The sequence below is a fragment of the Lineus longissimus genome, chromosome 6 (assembly GCF_910592395.1).
Source record: "Lineus longissimus chromosome 6, tnLinLong1.2, whole genome shotgun sequence".
Classification (NCBI taxonomy): Eukaryota; Metazoa; Nemertea; class Pilidiophora; order Heteronemertea; family Lineidae; genus Lineus; species Lineus longissimus.
Window position 1 is genome coordinate 17,389,551 of NC_088313.1, and position 23,046 is coordinate 17,412,596.

A 23,046-nucleotide genomic window follows, 5' to 3' on the forward strand; every position below is an offset into this window, starting at 1 on the left:
GAATGAAATCTACTCCGACATAGATTGTGGAGGGAAGTGACGTCACAGGGCAACGTCAGTTTTCATGGACTGGTCACATGACACCCTTTGTCACATGAGGTGATGGTATTCCAAATGGTTATCAAATGACACCATACTCTGGAAACAACAAAAACAACACGAAAATATGTTTATCACTTTTTGATACCATAGCTTATCTATAAATTTCATCATGAAATAGACAACAAAATATACATGATCAATACTGTAAACCACCTAATTTTTGCAAATAACATCAATCCAAACTTTTAATGTGTATGTACGAAATAGATGACCCCAGATGACAAGAGGCGTGCATAGGCATAGCCTTATTAGCCAGATCAGCATGTTTGAACCAGTGAGAATGTCAATTGTATATAATCTATTCAGGTCACACACCCGAATGCCTCCTATCACATTATATCAAAACATAACCCACATGCAATGCCAACAGCCGTCATTGGCTGAACATGCATGTCAACTGAACATCAATCAAGCAATACCCACTGAATTCTAACATTCACTGAATATCAATGTCATCAGTGTTGGCTCTGTGTTTTAAAGGAAGATAGGTGGGAGTTACTGTCAGAGTGGCACCAATATATAAAGTTAAGAGTCTGTACAAGTAAAAGTCAGCAAATTTTCAGATTCATCCATAACAGCCCAATTGTTTCCTTTAGGAGGGTAAGTATTAGAAAGATAATCAAATAGACAGATCTTTTTCATCTCAGAGGACCACTGTACTGGTAGTACAGTATCATCAGACTGGACACACAATCAAGTCTATTATTGGTATATACATTGTAGAACAGTCCACCATATAGATACACAATGACCAGCCTGAAGTTGGCTTATTTACTATTCCTTATTCTTATCAGATATCATTAGTAAGGGCTAAATGCAGTTATTGACAGTAATAAAGGGCTATACTAATCCCAACCATAACTGTCCGAGGATCAGGAAAGTAGAATCGGGAATAAGGAATACGAAATATGGAGCCAACTTCAACTTGACAAGATACACAATATCCTAGCACCAACTAACTCCCTCGACGCTAACTACAACACCCCCCGTGTAGTTTTTTCGTTGGTGTTGATGGTTCTTCTAGGTTCAGTTTATCTCTTGCACCTAAAAAAACAAGATAGGTGATGAGCAATTTATGACAACATGTTCGTCTTCTTCTGACCTAGAGTAGGGTTCTTCAAAACTTAACTGCTTCAATTTTCAAAAGATTCATATGTATTCTAATAGATATATGCACAAGAACTTCAGTGATTTCAATGCACGAAGTCCGAGGAGATTTGATTTGTGGGGCAGAGGAAAACGGGAGAACCCTGCAGAGCAACATCCTTCTCATTTTTCCCTATACATTTACCAAGATCAATAAAGAGTGGGTTGTCTGACAAGTTCATTTACTTTACATGTACCCGGTAGAACAAACCACTTGCAAAAAGTGTGATGTCATGAACTTACTTGGTTTTGGTTCCTGGTTGGCCGGATCATTTACATAATCATCGGCTATCTTTCGGAATAATTCGTCTGAAATATTATTAGAAATTGTTGTCAGACGGGTAAACATGGATGACCAAAGCATCTTTTTCTTAATTCATGAAGTTGATAATCATAAGACATCAGATTCGACACCTCATGATGAGGCTAACATTTGACTAACGTCTTAGTGAAATCTTCTAATTTACATGTAAATACAACCAACAAGCTCCTTCAAATACTCACATATATTTTCGCCTGTTTTACTTGATGTCTCAAATACCTGACCATTAATTTCTGAAGAAGAAAAGAAATCTAAAGTGCAGACACAATGAGATATATATGGAGCTGTTTATTTTGTATGTACACAACAAAAGGGGACAGCATTTGTGAGCTCAAGGTCAGTTTTTGCCGTCAAAATAATAATGGTGAAATGTCTTTTTAAAGAAATTTTTGCGCATTGCAAAATAAAGCAGCGCAAATCTTTGGCGGTTAAAATTAATCAATGCTTACCATCAGCATAGTCTGTGACTGTATAATAATCGACTCCACGATTTCCTTTCAAAGCTTCACCTTTCACAAGGTCGTTCTTCGTCCCACAAAGATAAACTTTACAGTTCTGGAATGCATGTAGAGATAGATGATGTCATTGTCGTTTTGAAAATAACCAAGTACAGGTCATTTCTAATTCATGGACACATGTTTGTACCCTAACCTTTACAAAGGGATGGGTGGCAAACAAACTGGATGCAGGAATGAGTTACTTGTACAGTAAAACCTCTCCATTAAGGACATCCTTGGGACTGACGAATGATGTCCTTATAGAGAAGTGTCCTGATTAATAGAGAGGTCAAATTGAATGGAAACAACTAATTTGGGACCAAAACTAGTGTCCTTAATAGAGAGGTTGTCCGTGATAGAGGGGTGTCCGCTTAGGGAGGTTCCGCGGTTGGAGCACTTACCTCTTCACTTTTATTTAGTTCCTTGACCCAAAATTTAGCTTTTTCAAAACTATTTTTTTCAGTCAAGTCAAAACATATGATAGCTGCCTTAGCACCTCGGTAGTATATTCGGCTCATAGCCTCATAGCGTTCACTTCCGGCAGTATCCTGGAAGAGATGATGAACAGGGGATGGAGTTCATAGGTCAGTCTCCCACAAGTTATATCTGAGAGATACACGGTATAAACCAAGCCTCACATAAAATAATTCTGATTGACCTGCTGAATTTCAATGTCACAATAGTCAATATACTGAAACTGTCTACAAGTACCATCCAAATTCAGTGATGGTATCGAGTAATCCATGAACATGAGAGACAGACCATGTAGTACACTTTCATCTGAAGAAATACATATGGTATGTCACTGGCCCAAGCTTCATACCGGAACATCAAGCTCACATGGCTTTGCAATTGAGTTGAAAATTTACCCAAAATATTTACCCATATTCCTAACATAACATATTTCCTCTGGCATGTTTCTATTCTCTTAGCACCAAAAGCTGCTCCTATAGTCTGAAACAGAAACCTTGAGAGTGAGAAACAGAATGCACACTAACCAAGAATAAAGATTAGATAACTATCGATTGCTAAACTCTTGTAATGGTCAGGCATGAGAGCATGACAAGACTGAAAAGCCAACCTCTCTTTAAGCCTAAAATTACAGGGTCCAGCAGATTCTGATCAAAAACATGAAAAGGCCTGAATTCAGGCTAAAGCTGAACACGTCATACCAGAAATGTCCTAGCCTCTTCATTTCATACAGAGTGATGATTACAGAAACCAGCCAGTGAAGAATTGTTTACACAACGGATAATAACAGTACACATGGATCTGGAATCCCCTTTGGCATTTGCTGTACATTTAGTTCAAGTTGGTCCATAATGAACTTACATTTTGATATGGAATGTCACCACTGAATCTGTCATGTAAATATCTCTCCACTAAACTCGTCTTTCCTCCGTATTCCTTCCCCAGGAGAACTATCTTCATATCTATCTTATTGGTCATCTTGACAATGTCTGATGGATGGTGATTTCTGAAACAGATATGAAAATATTGAATAGGGCAGTTTGTAAGGTCGACACTATTGTGTATCCATGTGTGTGAGGGAAAATAATTCTGGGCCACCCTGTAGACTGTAGTGTAGATCAGAGATTTAGGGAAAAGAAAACATCATGTCCTTTTTGCCACCAAACACAGTTGTTTACAACTGCCATGCCAATCAATGGCAAGTAGTGATAAAAAGCACGTACTCTAGATACAATATGACATCAACGACCTCTCATTTGTGGTCATAATGGGCTGTAAAAGTGAATAAATCGGAGAGTTTCCCTTTGACACAGATTTTGTTTACTTCCGCGTTTCTATCCCAGAATGCAACATAATTCAAGATGTCAGCGCCCATGAAACATGCAACAAGGTAAAAAATTTGAGTATTCTCTCTGATTTCGTAACCTTTCCCAGAGTTGATTCTTATTTAACCCAGCTCATACGATGTGTTAGTATGCATTCTTTTTATTCATAATTATTTGTTGTTTTAATTCGTGAAACTATCCAAGCTAACTGTCTTTCACTGTGAGAAATCTTCCTGTGTACAAAGTCCTGTACACAATGTATGTGCATGAAGGTGTACTACAGGGTGTGCCACAATTGAATTGAGTGAAAATCAAATGTCAGAGATTTTTAATAATTTTTGAATATCGCTTAGTCTGCCGGAGGAGCTCGCATAAATCAGCATAAACTTTCTGAAAGTTCTACTGTCTGTTTTCATGTCAATGCATTCACCTGACATTTACATTGACGTTAACGCTTGAATAAGTATTCTAAATGGGCAAGAGGCTTCATTATATCAGCATATTATGGTAAGCTAAAGGGTTACCAGAATGGCTCTATTTTATTAGGCTTAATGTCGATCTAAGCTTAGTATTATATTCTGTTCTGCCCTGAAAGGAATTATTACCATTTCAATACATAATTTGCCAAACGGACAAATATTTTCATCCAAATGGTGTGATACTTGTTTTATTTGGAAAATGGCCAAAATTGTGAAATGCTAAATTGAGTTATCAAGATTTTAATAGCCATATTAGGGGCCTAGTTAGTTTTCAAACTGCAAATTATTCACACATGCATTATAAAGCAGATAGGGATTTCCTACCAAAACCTGAAACAATCTGTGTCAATGTTAAGAAAGTTTCATCAAATAAGAATTGGTAAGTCATTTTATAATCCCCCTTCATGTTTGCAGTAAGTTCCAAATAGATACCTAACTTTAAAAATCAGCAGAAGTCTAGTACCTTCAAAATTCCTCCTTTACTTTAATTGAAAACATTCAATAGTTTAGGTTGGGCGTGGAAATAACTTTCAGAATTTTAGATCAGGGAATTGGGTCCATTTGTGGTAGATGTCTCTGACCTTATCTTTTGCTACCCATGTATTGTACATGAGAATTGATTTTCTCCGGCTCAAATTATAAACACGTTGGTGTAAATTGGATTGAAACAATGTGTGTTGTGGCAAATTTTATTCCTTGCTATTGGCTTAACATGTAAACCTATTTTCAGTCCAAGCAAATGCCACTCATTCACATGGCTTTGACAAGTTAGTATAAGCCAAAGTCAACATGATATTTTACCACATGTAGGTTTAAAGGTGCCTGACACTTCCAGAGAAACTCAAAAGCAAACACTGTTTTCCCTTGTTTCATGACTTCGAGAAGCCTCCTTGATGCCTGTCAGTGTTTCTTTCACATCAGTTGAAAAATGGTGGTTTAAAATACATCTGTATCAAACCTCCCTGTGTAGAAGTACACACAACCCTGTGAATTGAACTACATGTAATTTGTTTGTTTGTTGTGAAATGTGGACATGAAGGATAGTACTAAGTTTACACAACATTTTTATTTGGGCACCAATCTATTTATACATAGCATAAATACATAGTGAAAATTTGCATTTCCAGGTAGACATTTCTGGTTATTGAATGACTGCCGGCCAGAGATTATACACACTTGAATCTGGCTACGATGTGATAAGAATACGATCCATAAATTCTACACCCATTCCATCCAAAAAGCCTGCTGTAATAGTGTGACGGAATCGTGTCATTGATCGGAAGCACTTTTCGATTCAACATCACCCAGAATGGCCAAGAGTAAATTTGAGTACGTGAAGCAGTTTGAACAACCGGATTCCTGTCTGCCGAACTGTTGGCTGGTGGTCAGAGTCGATGGAAAAAATTTTCACAAGTAAGTACGGACCATGAGAATTATTCCAGTTAGTGTAGATGTTTTGTTAAGACTGATTGAACTTGTTGAATGATAATGACGACTTTTATGCTCTGATTGTAACAATTTGTATTAGTCCAGTAATTTGTTTGTTCTCAATTCCATGGGCGCTGCATTTTATTTGGTGTAAAATCAATCAAGAGTCTCATCAAATTTTGATGTTACTAGCCCCCTTTTATACTTAATAATAGATTGGAAATGGATACAAAGTTTAAGACTCTAAAGATTACACATTTAATTCATGATAGACTGATCTGGTGTTCATTCAGTGAGTGCTTTGACAACATTCATTAATCCTACTCTTCAGACCAGAAATATCAATAAATCTTTTGAATATCGCCTGCAATACAAAAGATCTTCATAATCATACGACAATTGAGTGATTACTTTAATAGCTGCGTATTGATTTTTGTTGAATCTTTCAGATTTTCGGACACGCACAACTTCCTGAAGCCAAACGATGTCCGATCTTTGAACCTGATGTCTAAGGCTGCCGAAGTAGTCATGAATGAATTCAAGGACATTATCCTAGCCTACGGACAAAGCGATGAATATAGCTTTGTATTCAAACGAAATACAAATACATACAACAGGAGAGCGAGGTATGATATAGTGGTACAATTATAACCCTATTACAATTATAGCCCCTTGGTGTTGAAAAGAATCTGGTAGTACACATGAATGCACGCTGAGGCTATAATTGTATCGAGGTTAGAATTGTATTACCTTACCCTTTACAAGTTTTGATGTGTTTACAATCAATTAGAGTTACACTACAGCTTCTATTTCATGCGGTGTGCCATTCATATTGATGCACTCGTACTTTAACAACGTAACCTCACTGTTGTATCATCCATCTTTCAGCAAACTCTCCTCGACCGTCTGTAGTCTCTTCACATCAGCATATGTGTTTCATTGGAGGGATTACTTCATTGCCAAGCAGTTGCAATATCCACCAGCATTTGATTCCAGGACCATTGCCTACCCAACTATCCGCAATATTAAAGACTACCTATGCTGGAGACAAGCTGACTGTAAGTTTGCGTCCCTTTTCAAAGGATTACAAAATGATCTCATCCTGGCATTCTGTCCGATTTGGGATGAAAGGAAATCTTTGAAATTATTGTTCTGTTTGGGTTTCAGGCCACATCAACAATTTGTACAACACATGTTTCTGGAAGCTCGTCCAAGAGGCTAACAACACGCCAAAACAAGCACAGGAGAGACTAAAGGTACATGTATATGATCATTCTCTGAACCTCGTCCAGGGAGATCCCCTTTATTGCTTTGGATCAACCAGTGTTGATTTTGAAATTTTGTCGTCTAGAGTGGGTTTCAAAGAGTGAAGACTGTACATGGAAAGCATATCAGGTCCTTGATGATGTTGGCTGAGATTTGAATTGGGTTCACTGGAAATGGTGACATCTGGTGTTCTCGAAGGCTGACATTGTCTTGTCTACCTACTGCATGGTGGGCCTATAGCCTCCCTTTAATTCTCTTCCAGGGCACCCTCTCAAGTGACAAGAATGAGATCCTATATACCCAGTTTGGAATGAACTACAACAACGAGTCGGAGATATTCAGGAAAGGGAGTGTGCTGCTTCGGAAAAAGGTACAAAAACCCAAAGTTCATTTTGTAAGTAAGGAGTTTTTTGTTCACTGTAGGATCGGCACTAGACGGCTAACAGATGATTTTATAACAGGTAGTATTCCTACACATAGGTCTCACCAGGATTTTAAAGTTAAAATAGAACGTGGCTGATTTACACCCTTTTTTCTTCGAAGAGGACGAAAAATGAAAACCTTTACAGTTGAATTAGTCGTTTATCCACTCCAATCCTTCCTGGTGGGTCCTAGAGTATTCCCCACCCATCTATTTAGTTCAGTGATTTCAAGCATCTCATGTGCTTTGGAATCTTTTGCTGTCCATCATAAGAAAGAAACATGGCATGGTCATTTCACCAACTTATTACTTTGAGCTCTGTCACTACCATGATCTATGCTATTTCAACCACTGCTAGGACAATGTGCATAACTCATATCACATCCTTCCTTAGCTTATCCAAACAGAGCACCAAGCTCACTGAAGTTGTCTTAGCCCTTCTATGTTATGCTTAGGCCTACAAGTAGCACTCCTTCTTTTTCTGTTCACCCCAACATTCCAACCAATCCTGCACATACACGGAAGACGTGCTGTAATATCTGACAGTGTGACTGCAACAATTTGTGTGATGTCAAGCACAATAACTTTAACTGGCTGATAGTTGAACAGTTTATAACCTGATAACTCTGTATAATATTGACTTACCGTACATTTCATAAGCTTTCAGACTCAGCTGAGTCCTTATAAACTGTCCAACTATCAATCTACCTGGATAGATGAGTCTCCATAGTGATATTTAACTGGCTGGGTGTATTTTGACATTTTTCACCATCTTGAGGTTTTTTTACAATCTCCAGCTCGGTGGTACTTGGACATTTGACCCTGGTGTGTAACATGGCGCTGAATCCTGTCAGGGGTGGTCAGCTTCTGCAAATGTAAATTTGTAGGCAATCACTCTGAATCTACACATGTATGTAAAATTATGTGGGTGAAATATTTGGGTAAAGAATCCCTCATGTTGACTTTGAAGCATTCCGCGCATCAAATATTATCAAGAAACTTCTTTATATTATCCATATCTTTGTTTGGCCATTCTGATTCAATCATAACATTGATATGCTATCATTTATCGGTTCTTCTTTACCTTCAGATTGAGGAAACAGTCATACAACCTGTGCCCACAGCAAATGGCCTGGAAACCGTTGAAAGACAATATACCAAATCAAAAGTTTGCATCGTACCATTCCATTGCGATATCATTGGCGAGAAATTTTGGAGAGAAAACCCGGATCTTTTAGGGACAGAAAGCTGATAGACATTGACGTGTCTCAAAATGGACTTGTATCTAAATGGAATGCAGCTGTATTTTATATGTTATGGATCACTGAGAGCAGAAGACAATACACGAATGTGCTTGCATGGCATCTGCTGCCATTGGTTAGTCAAAATTGTTAGCACTAAAACATGAAAAATATGATACATGTACATGTAGACAGCTGTTCATTTGGCATAATTCGTGTACAGGTTGGGTGGCTGGCAAATGCTTCCCCATAAAACAGGTTAAGTGGTGCTTTCAGAACGTGGTAGCTTGAGGTACTAAAAAAGGTATGTTTCTGTGTGGTTTCCTAATCTATTAGGAAGGATAGCTGTCTTTTTTCATTGCTGTAGTATTTATGCGTGCCAGTTGGTAAATGTCTCAGCAGTAATTTGACTGTATGTATATATCTCATGATAAATGGTTAATAAAGTTCTTGACTCAAACCTTTGCGTTCTCCTTTCTTGAACTTTTGGAATCTCGGTGTAGAACATCAAAACTGATGAAACCACAGTGGATAAAGGTACCGGTCGACCAGTAACCTTTGAGAGGAAACAATGATACACCAAAGCAAACTAAAGACTACTTCATTTTGAGGGCGTGTGATGATGCATAGCTCTTTCTACCATTTTGATACCTCCTAAATAACACTGGAGACATATCGCCAATGTGAGATCAGAAGACACCATCCTACCCTCGCAGTGAATATGTAGCCATGTGGCTGTCCTGGCGACCAGAGGGCTCTCCAGGCTGCCCTTGCTACATGAGCTACTTCGGGTAGGCTACATGTGCTTTAGTTGCCAAGAACAGTACTTGGGCCTGTCTTCAAGAGCACTGTGAGTTGGAGAGCTACCAGAGAGGCGGAGGTCCTGATACAAGTTATGGGGTCCCAGGTTACACGTATGAGCTACTCCAAGTAGGCTACTAGAGTTGTCAAGGAGGGTACTCAGGCCTGTTTGGAATCCCTACCAGACAGAAGGGCCCTGATGCCCCAGCTACATGGGCTGTATCAGGTACACGACCAGCCCAGGCACACTGGCTGTATCAAGAACATCCTGGACGTTCATGAGTTGTCTCAATGGCCAGTAGGGTCCCAATACTGTTGCAGGTGCATAATGTAGGCCCTGCCGCAAGTACATGAGTTACTCCAAGTGAGCTAATCGAGTTGTCAAGTAGGGTTCTTTGGCCCGTCATCAAGAGTACAGGAGATGGAATCTCTACCAATGGAGAAGGGTACTGATATTATGCCAGGTACATTACACGGGCTGTAGCAGGTACAACCCAGAATGTACACAAGTTGTCCTGGCCAGCAGGGTCCTGATGCTGTTTGATGTACATGAGCTATCCAACCGGCTGCTTGAGTTGCCAGGTGGTGTACTTGGGCCTGTCTTCAAAGGCATGCAAGTGAGACAGATCAACCACAGGGAGAAGGGTCCTGATAGAGTTCCAGGTACATGGGTTTTATCAGGTACAACTCAGAGATACACAAGTTGTTTCAATGGGAAGTCGGGTCATGATGATGTCCCAGGTGCATGAGGTACCTCAGGGACATGAGCTTTTCCAAATAGGCAACTTACCAAGTAGGATACTTGGGCCTGCCTGTCTTCAAGAGTACTGTGAGATGAAATCTCTCTTCAGGCAAGAGTGTCCTGATTCTTTTCCAGGTACATGGGCTGTATCAGGTTCAGCCCAGAACATACACAAGTTTTCTTGGCCAGTAGGGTCAAGATGAAGTCCTGTGTAGGCCTACATGAGCTATTTCAATAGGCTACAGGAGACCGCCTGTGTCTTTAAGAGCCAAGTGTGACAGATCCACCACAGGGAGAAGGGTCAAGATAGTGTTGCAGCTGAGGTATAAGGGCTGTATCAGACACAACCCGGAGATACACAAGTTCCAATGGGAAGTCATGATGATGTCCCAGGTGCATGAGGTACCTCAGGGACATGAGCTTTTCCAGATAGGCAACTTGATTTACCAAGTAGGATACCTGGGCCTGCCTGTCTTCAAGAGAACTTTGAGATGAAATCTCTCTTCAGGCAAAAGAGTGTCCTGATACTTTCCCAGGTACATGGGCTGTATAAGGTTCAGCCCAGAACATACATGTACACAAGTTTTCTTGGCCAGTAGGGTCAAGATGAAGTCCTGTGTACATGAGCTATTTCAATAGGCTACAGGAGACCAAGTAGTGTACTTGGGCCGGTCTTCAAGAGCCAGGCAAGTGATACAGATCTACCAGAGGGAGAAAGGTCAACAAAGTGTTGCAGGTAAAGGCTGCATCAGACACAACCCACTGCAATCTGGAAATCCACAAGTTGTTTCAATGAGAAGTTGGGTCATGATGATGTCCCAGGTGCATGAGGTACCTCAAGGACATAAACTTTTCAAGATACATGCAGGCAACTTAAGTTACCAAGCAGGAGATTAGGATCTGCCTTCAAGAGTACTGCAAGTTGGGAATCTCTCCCAAAAATGCCAAAGGCAAGAGTGTCCTATTCTGTCCCTGGCACATGGGCTATATTGGTTACCACCTGAGGTGCAGAGTCATCTCAATGGCCGGTAGGTTCCTGATGCTGTCTTTGTGGTTTTCAGACAACCTGGGCAGAGCTACCATCATGTACAAAACATCTACATGTACTTTACAATACATAATACACTGAAGAAACAAGATGGAGTTCAATCTATAATCAGTCTATTTTATTTCACTTTCATTTGAAAATACATGTATTTGATCATTTTCTCACGACTGGCAAAATAAGATTTAGCACTTTGAACATTCAATCAGCATTTCATATGTCCAATCACCTTGGAAAAGGACGCATTGCTGTTCTGGGCATGATGGCCCAGTTTCTTTCTCTCTTTCATGTTACTTAAGAGAGACACTTGGTATGATAATGCTAGCAACTAATGCAATGTGATTACAAAACACAAGGTTTCATTATGAATCATTTCTCCCTGCACCAATACCATAAATCAGCCTCTATGGACGATTCCCAGGACGTAAAGGCTGAATGACGCCAGAATGATTTACCTCTGAAAATACATTTATAGTCATAGAGTTGACTGTAGATAATCAAAATGTCCTTGTGATTACAATCTTCTTTTCTATGAAGAGCTGAGTGTAGAGGACAAAATATAATAGACTTCACAATGTGTCATGACAATTGACATCCAATATATTACTTACTATGTACATAAATTGAATCACATTTGATGTAACAGTACATCCTAACAATCTGTATATACAGTAGTTATGTAGTTTCATAATAAACTTCATCATAAACAATATCACAATCAAGCCAGCAACATATCGTGTCGATGTATTGAGAAATTGAATGATGAAACAGAGCTCGCTGAATAAAAATTGATATGCTTGTCACGTTTTTAAGGTTTTAGATCCGGATTTTTCCATAATACACTCCATTACAATAATGTTATATACACATACTTTTCAGTGTGAACTAAAGCACATACAACAATAAGCATACGTGTACCAACAATTTGGTTAAAAAGTCATTGAACCAAAAATTAATGTGGCTGTAGTTCGGTCGTAACACATTGCAACAATCTAATTAAATCTGCAAATTTTAAACCAAAACTTGGCCTTCGAATTATTAAAGCTTGATGACACTACTGCATACAGTAACCCAGAACATGTTTATGGCCAATTGTTGTCTTTGTGATCCGACCTGATGTGAAAAAATTAACAAGCGCAAAATACAACTTCAATGTTACATCATGCATTTGTAGTTCTTCAAAATATGAATATACACAATGTAAAGTTTTGCCTTTAAAAGGTACATGCAGGCAACGCTCCACTCATAAACCAAAATTTTTCTGGGTTGCATTTTTACAGTACATTATAAACTTTGTTGTCTTTGCGATCCGACCTGATGTGAAAAAATTAACAAGCGCAAAATACAACTTCAATGTTACATCATGCATTTGTAGTTCTTCAAAATATGAATATACACAATGTAAAGTTTTGCCTTTAAAAGGTACATGCAGGCAACGCTCCACCAATCAATCAAAATTTTTCTGGGTTGCATTTTTACAGTACATTATAAACTCATAATTTGGAGGGCTGTCAAGACACACATCGTCACACCATTTCTCTCATGATAACATTACTGGTAAAGCAATAGTGTGACAACAATGGCAGGAAGTAAATGGAATGATTTGCATAAATGCATTAACATACATATAATACACATGCACATACTTATATTTTAACATGATCAAAACAAAGAAATTTCCTATTTTGAAGTAGGTTTGATAAAACTGAAAGTAGTACTGTACATGTATTTTAACTTGGGACATATACCTCCATTGTTTACCAAGAATTTGGACAAATCAATCAACATAAAAAAACCCAAACAAATATACACTTCCTGTTGAAGGTTTCCTGCATTCAAATGTTAGTTGTAAATACCATCTTTGAGATATCATTAGTTCAATCCTTATACAATATAAAATAAAGCATCATTCAGTGTTATAAATACATGTATACAACAACAATCAGAATTAGATTGTCTATAAAGCTGAGCAAGAGAAGCAGACTGCAGCAGAAATGAAATGTATTGTGCATAACTGCACATGGAAGTAATGCACTTCAATCAATCATCTTCTGTCAGTTAATTCCAAAACTCAATCAGTCTATCAATAACAGAAACAATGGAATGTACAAAGGTCTTATCAGACTACGCTAGCGATTAGATCATAACTCAAGCAATTGATACAGATTTAACAACACTCACCATACAACACAATACAACCTAAGCTAAATACTCATATCATTCCCAAGGTTTAAATGATTTTTATGACAGCGTGGCTGAGTGACAGAGTGTATCACTTGTGCAACAATTCACTAGAGTTCGAGTCTGAACAGACGACTCAGTTACATCACCGGACAACAAGAAAAAACCCTTGCAATTATACATTCCGGCATTCATGTATGTGTATATTGTGTATACATGTGTACATTGTGTATACATGTGTACATTATGTACATTGTGCACATGTGTTTTACTCTGCCTGACAGCTTACAAGATTTTTAGATATGATAATATTATTGTCATGGAGTCATTTCGGAATTATCTCGTCCCCTTCAATGGAATCTTTTGGTGTATCTGTTTCCGTTGCCGCGGTAACAATGGGCGGAGGCAAAGTGGGCGGAGCTTGTGAGGTGCTGGCCGAATTACATGTAGGTGAAATGACGGGTGGACTTCTTGATGACTCCGTCATTTGATTAGAATTAAGGGCACAAGTAACGATGTCTGGTGGTGCAGAAGGATGTAAAGGTGGGACAGTCGCATCAGTTCCTAAAGGCTGAAGCACCATATCTGAATGACTCATCCCAGCAACAGGAGGAGATAATACTGTCTGTGTCAACTGACCATTGGGATTTTCATCAGGTGCAATTTCCGTCCTGGATCGTGGATCCACGACAGAATAGGGTGGCACCGTGAGTAAAGTGGTGCTACCGTTATTATTATCTGCAACAATTGAGTCATAAGATGGCGGCATTTCATACAAAGAATCGCCGATGAAACCTTCATTGACGACAGCTTGGTATGGTGGTGGCATCATGTCTGGCGCCGTGTGTGAAATCGAAAAAACGGGTGATTGTCTTGTTTCCCGACGTTCCCGGCGTTGCCGGCGTCGTTCGCATCTTCGCTGTTTTGTAAACTTGCATATGAAGACGGATAAAGTGCAGACGAGGATGAGACAACAGATGACACCGAAGATGATGCCCAGAATTCCACCAATAGACACTCCAGCTGAAATCAGCGAAGGGAAATCATAAACAAACATGGATAATAGAAATGTGAGCTGGAGATCCTGTTCATTTACTCTTTGGAACATGCTGGTGTGTTATTACAGTCACTAAGATGGTTTTGACATAACAAAGTTTCATCTGTTCATTGGATTCAAATTCTTGGGATCGTCTAAAGTTTCACTCATCTCCACCCGTCCTTCTTCAAGGCAACAGTCATAGTGGCTTGCTTGTCAACTCAGCACACTGGTGGGACTTGGCTGTTAGGAGAATGCAACAGGCATTTTAAAATTCCAATTTCAACCATAACCAGAGGTCATTATAGAACATATGAACAGAAGGGGACCTTAATGGATACTCACAGGTGCAGTTAGAATAAATGGGATCCTCATCCGTGTTATCACCGCAGTCATCCACACCGTTACACTTCAAGTCACTGTAGATACAGTGACCATTCGCACAAAGGAAATTATAAGACGGGCAACGAACACCTGCAACGATTAAGGATAAAGTTATGGGCAAAGTCAGCAGTTTTGATGCTGTTATGCTCGAGGTTGCCTCAAGACACTACTGTCTTGGGCCGCTTGAACAGCTGACTGCAGGAATGGTTCAAATGGCACACAATTTGACCGTTACTCTTAAGACAGTGAGGTTGCATTACAGCCGTACAACATGAGCTATTAGTCAATTCTTTGAGAAAGTTTGTAACACTTGTTACAAAGTGACTGCACAAAACAACTGATGATATACTACAACATAAGAAAAGCCACATCACCAAAGGTGAATTTTTTCACAGTCTGTGAATTAAGACTTGTTGGACAGAAAATTTGACGCATAAAATTTCTCAAAGCGTCAAGGAATACTCACCAGTGCAATTTGCAAAGAGGCTTTCTTCATCCGAGTTATCCTTACAATCATCATACCCATCACACTTATCCGTCTGCTTCACACAGTTGCCATTATAACAAAGAAACTGATGTGGCTCTCCACAGAATGACGTCTGGGTTGTGGGGGCCATCGTGCATGGGCCTTCTCGGAAATAGATGTCATCGATGTAGACCCTGACTGAGCCAATGTTGAAGAAGTCACCATAGGGCCAGACGGTTAGAACAATCTGAAATTTAAGATAAATAATATTTTAAAAACAGCCGATGAGTAAAGTTTTCATATGGTTTCCATACTGAGATGACTGATAGTTTTGATCACCCTCCAATATTACCAAGAATGAATCTAGTATGAAGATACCCTATCAAACACTGCCGCACCTTATATGCAGAATAGACTTTCGGTATATCCAACTCGTATAGATCCCAGCCATTTGTGACGCCAAATATCTGAGCAATCTCATGTTGGTAAGTATTGTCCTCCAAGTAATCCACGGTTATCTTCGTCTTGGCCGTCTTGCTGTACTTGAATTTGAGGCATTTGGGTTCCTTGATGTTGTGGGTGATAAAACCCGACTCGATGGAGGCACCGCCAAGCTCCGGGGAAACTGACGACTTGGAAACAGTACCCATGGCAACGTTACCAGATGACCAAGACAGGAATGATGGCTGCGGAACTACACTGAAAGCCTTGGCCATTTCCCACCCGCATTTCCCATTTTCAAATGTACAGGAAAAATCTCCTGAAAAAGAGATAACAAACATGCAAGGCAAGTTCAATGGAGAATGATGGTGGGATATGAATCTAAGATCATAGTTACCTGCAACTGGTTTCTCTTTTAATCCAAGAACAATAATTGATTAGTTTAGGGCAAAAAATATAACTGATAGCCAAGTAGAGGAGGAGAAGTGTATTCATCATGTTAATTTTTAACATATCGTAATTCCAGGAGTGGTTATTCTTGCTTTTGGAGAGATCAGTCAAGGCAAATATAACACAATAACAAAGGACTTTCAACTTACTTCTGACACACTGTCCATCGAGAATACTGATATCATCTAGAGCCATGTCACTGGTATAACTCTGACCCCTGGTGCCCATAAATCGTAACTGAAACAATAACAGAAATACCTACACGTATGAGCAAAATATATCAGACAAGCTCGCTTACAGATTGTTGCTATGAGTAAAGTTGAAAACAAAGCCGTGCCAATCAGGATGGTGGCCACAAAGGCCCCCAGACTGGCAGAATTCAATACTTCCATCACCAATCATTTTACTTGTTAGGCAGTTTACAATGGGTAGAGGAAGATCAAGGTAGTTTGGCGCCAATTTTCCTCCAGTGCAGCTCCATATTAAGTGGGAACAACAAAAACGTTTTTTTCTTGAAAAGATCAGAATGTCGTTTACTGCATTCTTGCATGCAGCCCTTCAATTTGAACTGTGGTTTATTCCTGTCACATGCACTCACCTCATATTGATCCACTGTCTGGGAGCCAACAAGGTCAATCTGGGCAACCTGCCACATGTCAATCTGGTTCCCCTTAGCATACCAGACTGTAACCCAGGTTAAAGACTGGGAGACGTTCTTCATCTGTAGTTCTAGCGTTCCCATATATTCACCCCACATGTGGTACCAGAATTGAAAGCACTTGGTTTGACGGGGCTGGATGTTAATGGCCGGCACAACCAGGGTGTCCATTCGCCCCACAGCAACGTAGGATGCTTCAAAATACACAAAACTAGAATCTGGAAAGAAACACAACATTTCAAACCTACAATTTACATGAATAGATCATATTTTACAGTCGAGTCCTTACAATACATGTATACTTCCTCTCATTCAAGATAAGACCAAATCATACTCCTTTATACTCCTCAATAGGGAACTGGATGTAAGCCTCTGGTTATTAAAGTGCATAGTTAGCTTGAGCGCACGGCTTGAGAGGAAAAGAGGTGCAGTTTGTGTGCGGGATAATTGCCCAACGAAAAGAATCCTACTTACATCGATATGTCATTCCTGCCATGAGCGTATGATCAAAGGATGGACCTGTATTTTTTGAGGGCGTTTTCCCTGAATAAAGTTTCCATAACTTTGCATTAGATCTCTTGTATTCACAGGTGTTGAAATCAAATGTACAGCCAACTTGAGACAGACCTAAAATGGACAATATTCGTGATATTTACCAGGCATTCTGGTTGAGACTTATCAAAGACCAATTAGGATGAATGCAAGTTGTGTATATCATCAAACTTGTATGCAATCTGAATATACAAAAGTATTCTTTTACAAAATGTGATTCATCAATATGAATCCATTACATAATTTCAATCGATTGCTGGATAGATGTAATACAATCTCAAACTTGAACTTGAAGTCAAAACATCGCGTAACCTCGCATGATATCAGATACCTACACTGGCATTGTTTCTGACTACACTGAGCATGCTCATACGTTTCATCGGAGCCATCTGGACAGTTTTTGATACCATCACAGAGCTGACGACGAGGGATACACTGGGCGGATGTGAAACACACAAACTCATCCTTGTGGCAAGGCGCTGAAATTAATCGGGAAAGTGGAATTAGCTTCTACACAAAAAACTAAGTACATATTCAAAATCCATATTTGAAAAGAGTGAAAATTGTGTGAGGGATTTCTTTTCATAATCCATTTAAAAATGAACATGATGCACAGCAGTTTTGTACACAAACCGTTTATTTTCTTACCTGTTGGTACAGAGTGACATTTACAAGTGGGACAACCCCGCTCATCATATATTGCTCTGTATGTTCCACAAGTGAGATTATGACACTGGCTCGGACATAAACTGGACTGGAGGGCCGTATTTGCCCATGATATGTTGTAAGTTGCATAGAACCCTGGAAACCGGGATGTGATATCTGCCTTGAAAATAACCTCGACACGGAGGGAAGATGTCAGATCTGAAAAAAAACAAGTTTAAAGAAGATGCAATACATATATTCTAACTAATTCTAAAGGAAAGTCATGGATGTTAGAATTGGCAGTACAAAACTAGCAAAGGAAAGGACTTTGGCCAGACATGGCCAAGATTAGCATGGTGTGCACGCTCATTGGCATTACTCCTGAATCAGTCAAACACAGGAATCAATAAAACTTTTTTAGACTAGAATTGGTGCAGGGAACTTACAGCAAACTGTGGGCCAGGTTGAGAGGTCAAACGATGGTGGTTCAACTGTCAATCCGAGGGGTCCAATGGTGTTGTTACCACACAATCTCGGGCCGCCGTAATCGATTTGCAAATAGTCATAACTGCACTTTTCGTGACGCTCGATGTCGAAGCGATGGAAGGTGAGGCACAGGCGATATATTGTACGGCTCGACTTATAAGAGAAGGGGAACTTGTAATGACACTTGACATCATTCATGTAGCTGTAGGGGTAGTTTGGACTCGTTATCACCCCGCTTTTGACACCCTCGGGTAAGGTGACATTGCAAGCTGGAATTATCGTCCCTGGAAGTACAAAGAGCTACCGGTATATACACAGGCCTCTCAATTACATGATTCCTACACTGTATAACGGTGTAGGCCGTACAGGATGTCCCCAAGTTAGGTCTATTTATTTATTTATTTTTTAATAATATGACCCCCTGAAGCATTTTTTGACCCCTAACGTAACCAAATCTCATCCAAATGGCCTAATTTTATAGTTTTACCCTAAAATTATGATTTTTCAGAAGTATGTGGTGATATCAGTCACTAACTTTGATTTATGACGTCGCTGTTCAGGCAAATTGGCGCGATGAAATGTCCCCAAATTAAGCTAAAAAGCAAAAAAACATGTCCCCCAAAATAGGCTAAAAAAATACAGGGTGTAGAGGTCCCACGTAATTGAAAGGCCTGATACAGGCGTTTTACCTAATAATCATGGAGCATTTTAAACAGAATCTGATCAGTTAGATGGTACCAGACGGAGGCCAGTTTACAAAACAGGAGTCATGTGTCAAATATTTGGAATTTATTCATTTCAATCAACTGACTAAGACAGGAATGTCACATATAGACAAAGTACAGTAGAACCTCTCTATTTATAAAACTTAAAAGATTAAAAAATCCTTTGGGACTGACAACTGGCTTCACTAATTTACATTTTATGGCACATTTATCATACATGTGTGTGTATGGACAAGGCTGTGAGTAGAATAGTAGTTAGTCCTGCAGTGAGAATGGCAATCTCACAAGTAACATGGTTTCTTGTGGTTTGAATTTGAGATTTGCATAAAATATTTGGTCAGTTAGTAATAAGTCATAACTATTTTATAGCACAGATTCGTGTCATCAGTATTTTACAGAGTAATATGTACACATTTTGTAGTACTAGAATACATACATGTATTATGTGCATCGCACACTTGATCTATTGCAAATGCAAGAATCATGATCTGTCTGTGGTCATAAAGTATTGATCACCAACCATATAATATGTTTGACAGACTGACTCACGTCATCAAGCAAATACTTTGTCCACGAATATGAGTCAACATCGTCCATTGTTACCTGCCACTGCCACGGCCAATATCGTGATTATCAAAGGCATGTTTGTTATATAGATCAATAGCATAAAACTAGAATAATATTTTAAAACAGGAAATTTGGAAAAAGAGAAATCAAATGCACAGATTGCTTAGCGTGGTGTGTCTGCATCAAATATTCAATACTCTGGTCTCACTGATCTAAGACTCTTCCTCTCGAAATCAAGTTTGATATTATGCACACGGCTGTTCCACATGATGCAACATGTTCACTGAATATAGACCATGAAAGGGTTAAGCCACACCAAGTTGTCTGACATGTCTGATGGTCATGTTTCTGTTTGGCCTAATATTTCGATTTTGTAGTAATTGATCTTACAGGTCTTAGATTAGTGAAACCACAGCAATTTTTCACATGTGTGAGCTGCATAGGACAACACACTGAGTGACTGACCAGGAAAGAACAGAACCCAATGTTAGCATTTTTCTTTGAATCAATATGAAAACTGGAACATGAACGATAAGTGGTTTGTGACTTGGCATGGGCTAGATAAATAAACCTGTGATGTGACCAGGAAGATACCCCATTTTGTGGAACACTGCCCAAAGAAAGAATGAAACCTGTTCTCCAGTGGCTGTACAAAGCAATTCATAGAATAACGGTCCAACAACGACACACTCAGAGGCAAGACTCATTGTTATAGCAATACCCCTGATCACACAAGAACTATGTCAGGTACCTGTGTCCTATTGTGGGCAATCCGTCAGCATCCCGCCGCAACAGATGGCACTAACTGTTTTTCTTTTGAGTCAGGGTTCAACACAATAGAGGTATTTCAGGGTCTTGGATGTCTCAGTGATCTTATCAGGGCCACCTAAGTGGTAGGACAAATATGTGTAGAACAATATTTGAAATTGAACAAATGTGACATTTGGTCAATGCAGAGGTTCTATTTTCATGTTCGGTATAATCAGTTTTTGGGCTGCTTGAGTCATGTGAGTGGCACAGTAGAAACATCCGTGCCAATCACCTCTGATGTCTGGGTTCAATTCTATGCCCAGTCAGTCCTGATACACTCATGCATTTGTTAACTCTCTTCTGCGGTCAGTGATGATGAAAATGGATGGTACAAGACATGCAAGAAGGCCATAGGAAACCATCAAGATCAGGAAACAAAAGCTGTCACAAAGTCGAGATGGGGAAGGTCTCAATCAATCAATCAATACAGAGTCTTGTATAGCACCAGATCCACCATGGAAATGGTGCTCAAGGCGCTGTTAAAAAGTTCACAAATGTCTACAAAAACAGGGGTCCTTTTAGTATCTTTTTGAAAATGTCCACAGACTCTGATTCCCTGATGTTCCTTGGAAGTTCATTCGAGAGTCTGGGTGCACTGACACTAAAGGCCTTCTCACAACCACAACGTTTGGATACAGGCACGGCCAACAGCAATTGTTCAGCTGAACGAAGTGACCGCCCTGGCTTGTACACAGTCAGAAGATCCCTGATGTAGCTGGGAGCCTGGCCATTCAAGGCCTTGAAAGTCAGCAGCAGAACCTTGAAAACCACATGGGACTAACTGCCAATGAAACGATGGTTCAACCTGTTACAACTTGCAAGGCCTATCTCCATGCATACGCAGTTGAGAGCGTCACTGATGAAGCAGTTGTTGGATTTCTACCTGTATGAAAGTTTTTGTAAGCTAATGAATAATACTGTCTCACTTTAAAGTTTTGAAAGCTACTTTGGAATGATTTTGACGGAGGTAAGTTTCTGTAAGAACAAAATGGTGATTGAAACTTACCGCTTATTCCCCGACTACTTGATAACAGTATCCATAGCAATGGCACCACAACACATGGTATGAGATGACAGATTGGACGGAGTTGCATGACAAGGCGAGAGGATGTAAATACTACAGGAGTCAAGGAGTAGCTAATCACATTTAGCTTCAAAATCAGTGAATGCTACATGAAGCCTTGGTGTCACACCCAATTCTAGTCTATAGTTGTTATGGTGAGCCTTCTCCTGTTAGATCTTGGAAATAATTGTGTATTCACTCCAGCTATTTTTTTCTCCTATTCTGATATCCTCTCCTACCAGAAGACCAATAAACGTCTTGAGAAAAGCCTAAAATATGAATAAAAGAATACATGTGTAAATGTAAGTTCTTACACTACAGATCAATTTCAAAGCAAATTTCTTTGGAGGGAGCAATAGATGGAGATACTGTTCCACTAAAAAGAAAAGGAGTATGATAACTAACAAAGGCCCAGTTCTAGAAGGCTCTTCATTGACAAACGTTTCTGACAAACAAAATCTATGGATGTCATTTTCATAAACGTTTCTGACAACGGCAACCTAGCTCAGAGCTTGTCCTTCGCCTTGGGCTTGAAGATTAAGTCGTTATCGGAATTGATTGATCTTACACTGTTTTTGGGTTAGCCAGACAAAAACAGGACAACAACAATACTCTGTCTAGTGTCTAGGCCTATAATTACACAGTCACACTTGCATGCACTGAATCACTATAAGTATATAACTACGGTACGTTTTTGACATGGATGATGTCAATATGGATACCAAGATCTGTTTAAACATACCTTTAGTGATCAAAGGAACTTGTCCTGTTACGTATCCGACATTTCCAAGCTTCCTTAATCGGGAAATAAGACTTGACAAAAGAGAAAATCATAAAAATGGAAAACCAGGTCAGTATGATTTGTTTAATTGGTGAGGTAACAACATCATTCACCGAAGCATGGAGAATAACCATGGCATAGAAACGAATCTGAAGGTAATAATATGATATATCAGAAGCAATTTCGAATGATCAAAATAACTGTTTCTTTCATTCTTTCAGTTCATTCAGACCAATTAGAATCGCCAGAAAATTGTATTACCGCTAGTACATTTCAGCTCTCCTGTGTTAATTCCGTGTTAATCGAATAATGAAGGTAAGAAAATTGCTTGTTGTTTACAAATGGCCGACTTGTAAAAAATTACATTGCCGACCAAAAGTGCTTACTATTTGCTTGGGTTTTGATGCTTTGCAAGTGAGTTTTACACTTCTAAATGCATGTGTTATATTGACTTGTATACCAAGTTAGCCTTATAACTAAATGTGTCAGTGAATTCCACACAGGTATCTTGATTT

The 23,046-nt window shown here is 39.3% G+C and overlaps 3 protein-coding genes across 5 annotated transcripts; 1 reads left to right on the top strand and 2 right to left on the bottom strand.

The window, feature by feature from the left end:
• Positions 1 to 165: 165 nt before the first annotated feature.
• On the bottom strand, positions 166 to 3,897 carry LOC135489366 (ras-related protein Rab-24-like). Its single transcript, XM_064774706.1, has 8 exons — positions 3,762 to 3,897; positions 3,400 to 3,544; positions 2,950 to 3,021; positions 2,469 to 2,615; positions 2,020 to 2,125; positions 1,753 to 1,803; positions 1,492 to 1,557; positions 166 to 1,146 (listed from the first exon to the last, which is right to left on the bottom strand). The coding sequence occupies exons 2-8, from the start codon at positions 3,514 to 3,516 to the stop codon at positions 1,073 to 1,075; spliced, it is 633 nt and encodes a 210-aa protein (XP_064630776.1). The 5' UTR covers positions 3,517 to 3,544; positions 3,762 to 3,897; the 3' UTR covers positions 166 to 1,072.
• LOC135489365 (probable tRNA(His) guanylyltransferase) lies at positions 3,892 to 9,145 on the top strand. 3 transcript variants are annotated; one of them, XM_064774703.1, is made up of 7 exons: positions 3,892 to 3,928; positions 5,470 to 5,755; positions 6,220 to 6,396; positions 6,659 to 6,828; positions 6,938 to 7,026; positions 7,299 to 7,430; positions 8,548 to 9,145. In XM_064774703.1, exons 2-7 carry the CDS (start codon positions 5,652 to 5,654, stop codon positions 8,707 to 8,709), a joined length of 834 nt encoding a protein of 277 aa, XP_064630773.1. In that variant the 5' UTR covers positions 3,892 to 3,928; positions 5,470 to 5,651; the 3' UTR covers positions 8,710 to 9,145. The 3 variants fall into 3 exon arrangements, with proteins under 3 accessions (XP_064630773.1, XP_064630775.1, XP_064630774.1); XM_064774705.1 differs by having other exon boundaries at positions 7,299 to 7,406; XM_064774704.1 differs by lacking the exon at positions 3,892 to 3,928 and adding an exon at positions 4,552 to 4,721.
• Positions 9,146 to 11,385: 2,240 nt separating this feature from the next.
• Positions 11,386 to 22,611, bottom strand: LOC135489113 (low-density lipoprotein receptor-related protein 3-like). The gene is made up of 12 exons (XM_064774297.1): positions 22,493 to 22,611; positions 21,694 to 22,019; positions 18,546 to 18,869; positions 18,103 to 18,318; positions 17,790 to 17,933; positions 17,377 to 17,529; positions 16,843 to 17,120; positions 16,394 to 16,481; positions 15,752 to 16,113; positions 15,354 to 15,600; positions 14,849 to 14,977; positions 11,386 to 14,490 (listed from the first exon to the last, which is right to left on the bottom strand). The coding sequence occupies exons 2-12, from the start codon at positions 21,779 to 21,781 to the stop codon at positions 13,793 to 13,795; spliced, it is 2,727 nt and encodes a 908-aa protein (XP_064630367.1). The 5' UTR covers positions 21,782 to 22,019; positions 22,493 to 22,611; the 3' UTR covers positions 11,386 to 13,792.
• Positions 22,612 to 23,046: the final 435 nt, after the last annotated feature.

Coding starts and splice junctions, on each gene's coding strand:
- LOC135489366 (XM_064774706.1), bottom strand. CDS start 3,516: ATGACCAATAAGATAGATATGAAGATAGTTCTCCTGGGGAAGGAATAC. Junction 2,126..2,468: donor AACTAAATAAAAGTGAAGAG/GTAAGTGCTCCA, acceptor CATGCATTCCAG/AACTGTAAAGTTTATCTTTG. Junction 1,804..2,019: donor AGTCACAGACTATGCTGATG/GTAAGCATTGAT, acceptor TTTCTTCTTCAG/AAATTAATGGTCAGGTATTT.
- LOC135489365 (XM_064774703.1), top strand. CDS start 5,652: ATGGCCAAGAGTAAATTTGAGTACGTGAAGCAGTTTGAACAACCGGAT. Junction 6,829..6,937: donor ATGCTGGAGACAAGCTGACT/GTAAGTTTGCGT, acceptor TTTGGGTTTCAG/GCCACATCAACAATTTGTAC. Junction 7,431..8,547: donor AAAAACCCAAAGTTCATTTT/GTAAGTAAGGAG, acceptor CTTTACCTTCAG/ATTGAGGAAACAGTCATACA.
- LOC135489113 (XM_064774297.1), bottom strand. CDS start 21,781: ATGCAACTCCGTCCAATCTGTCATCTCATACCATGTGTTGTGGTGCCA. Junction 18,870..21,693: donor AAGTAGTCGGGGAATAAGCG/GTAAGTTTCAAT, acceptor TTGTACTTCCAG/GGACGATAATTCCAGCTTGC. Junction 18,319..18,545: donor AACCTGGCCCACAGTTTGCT/GTAAGTTCCCTG, acceptor GTTTTTTTTCAG/ATCTGACATCTTCCCTCCGT.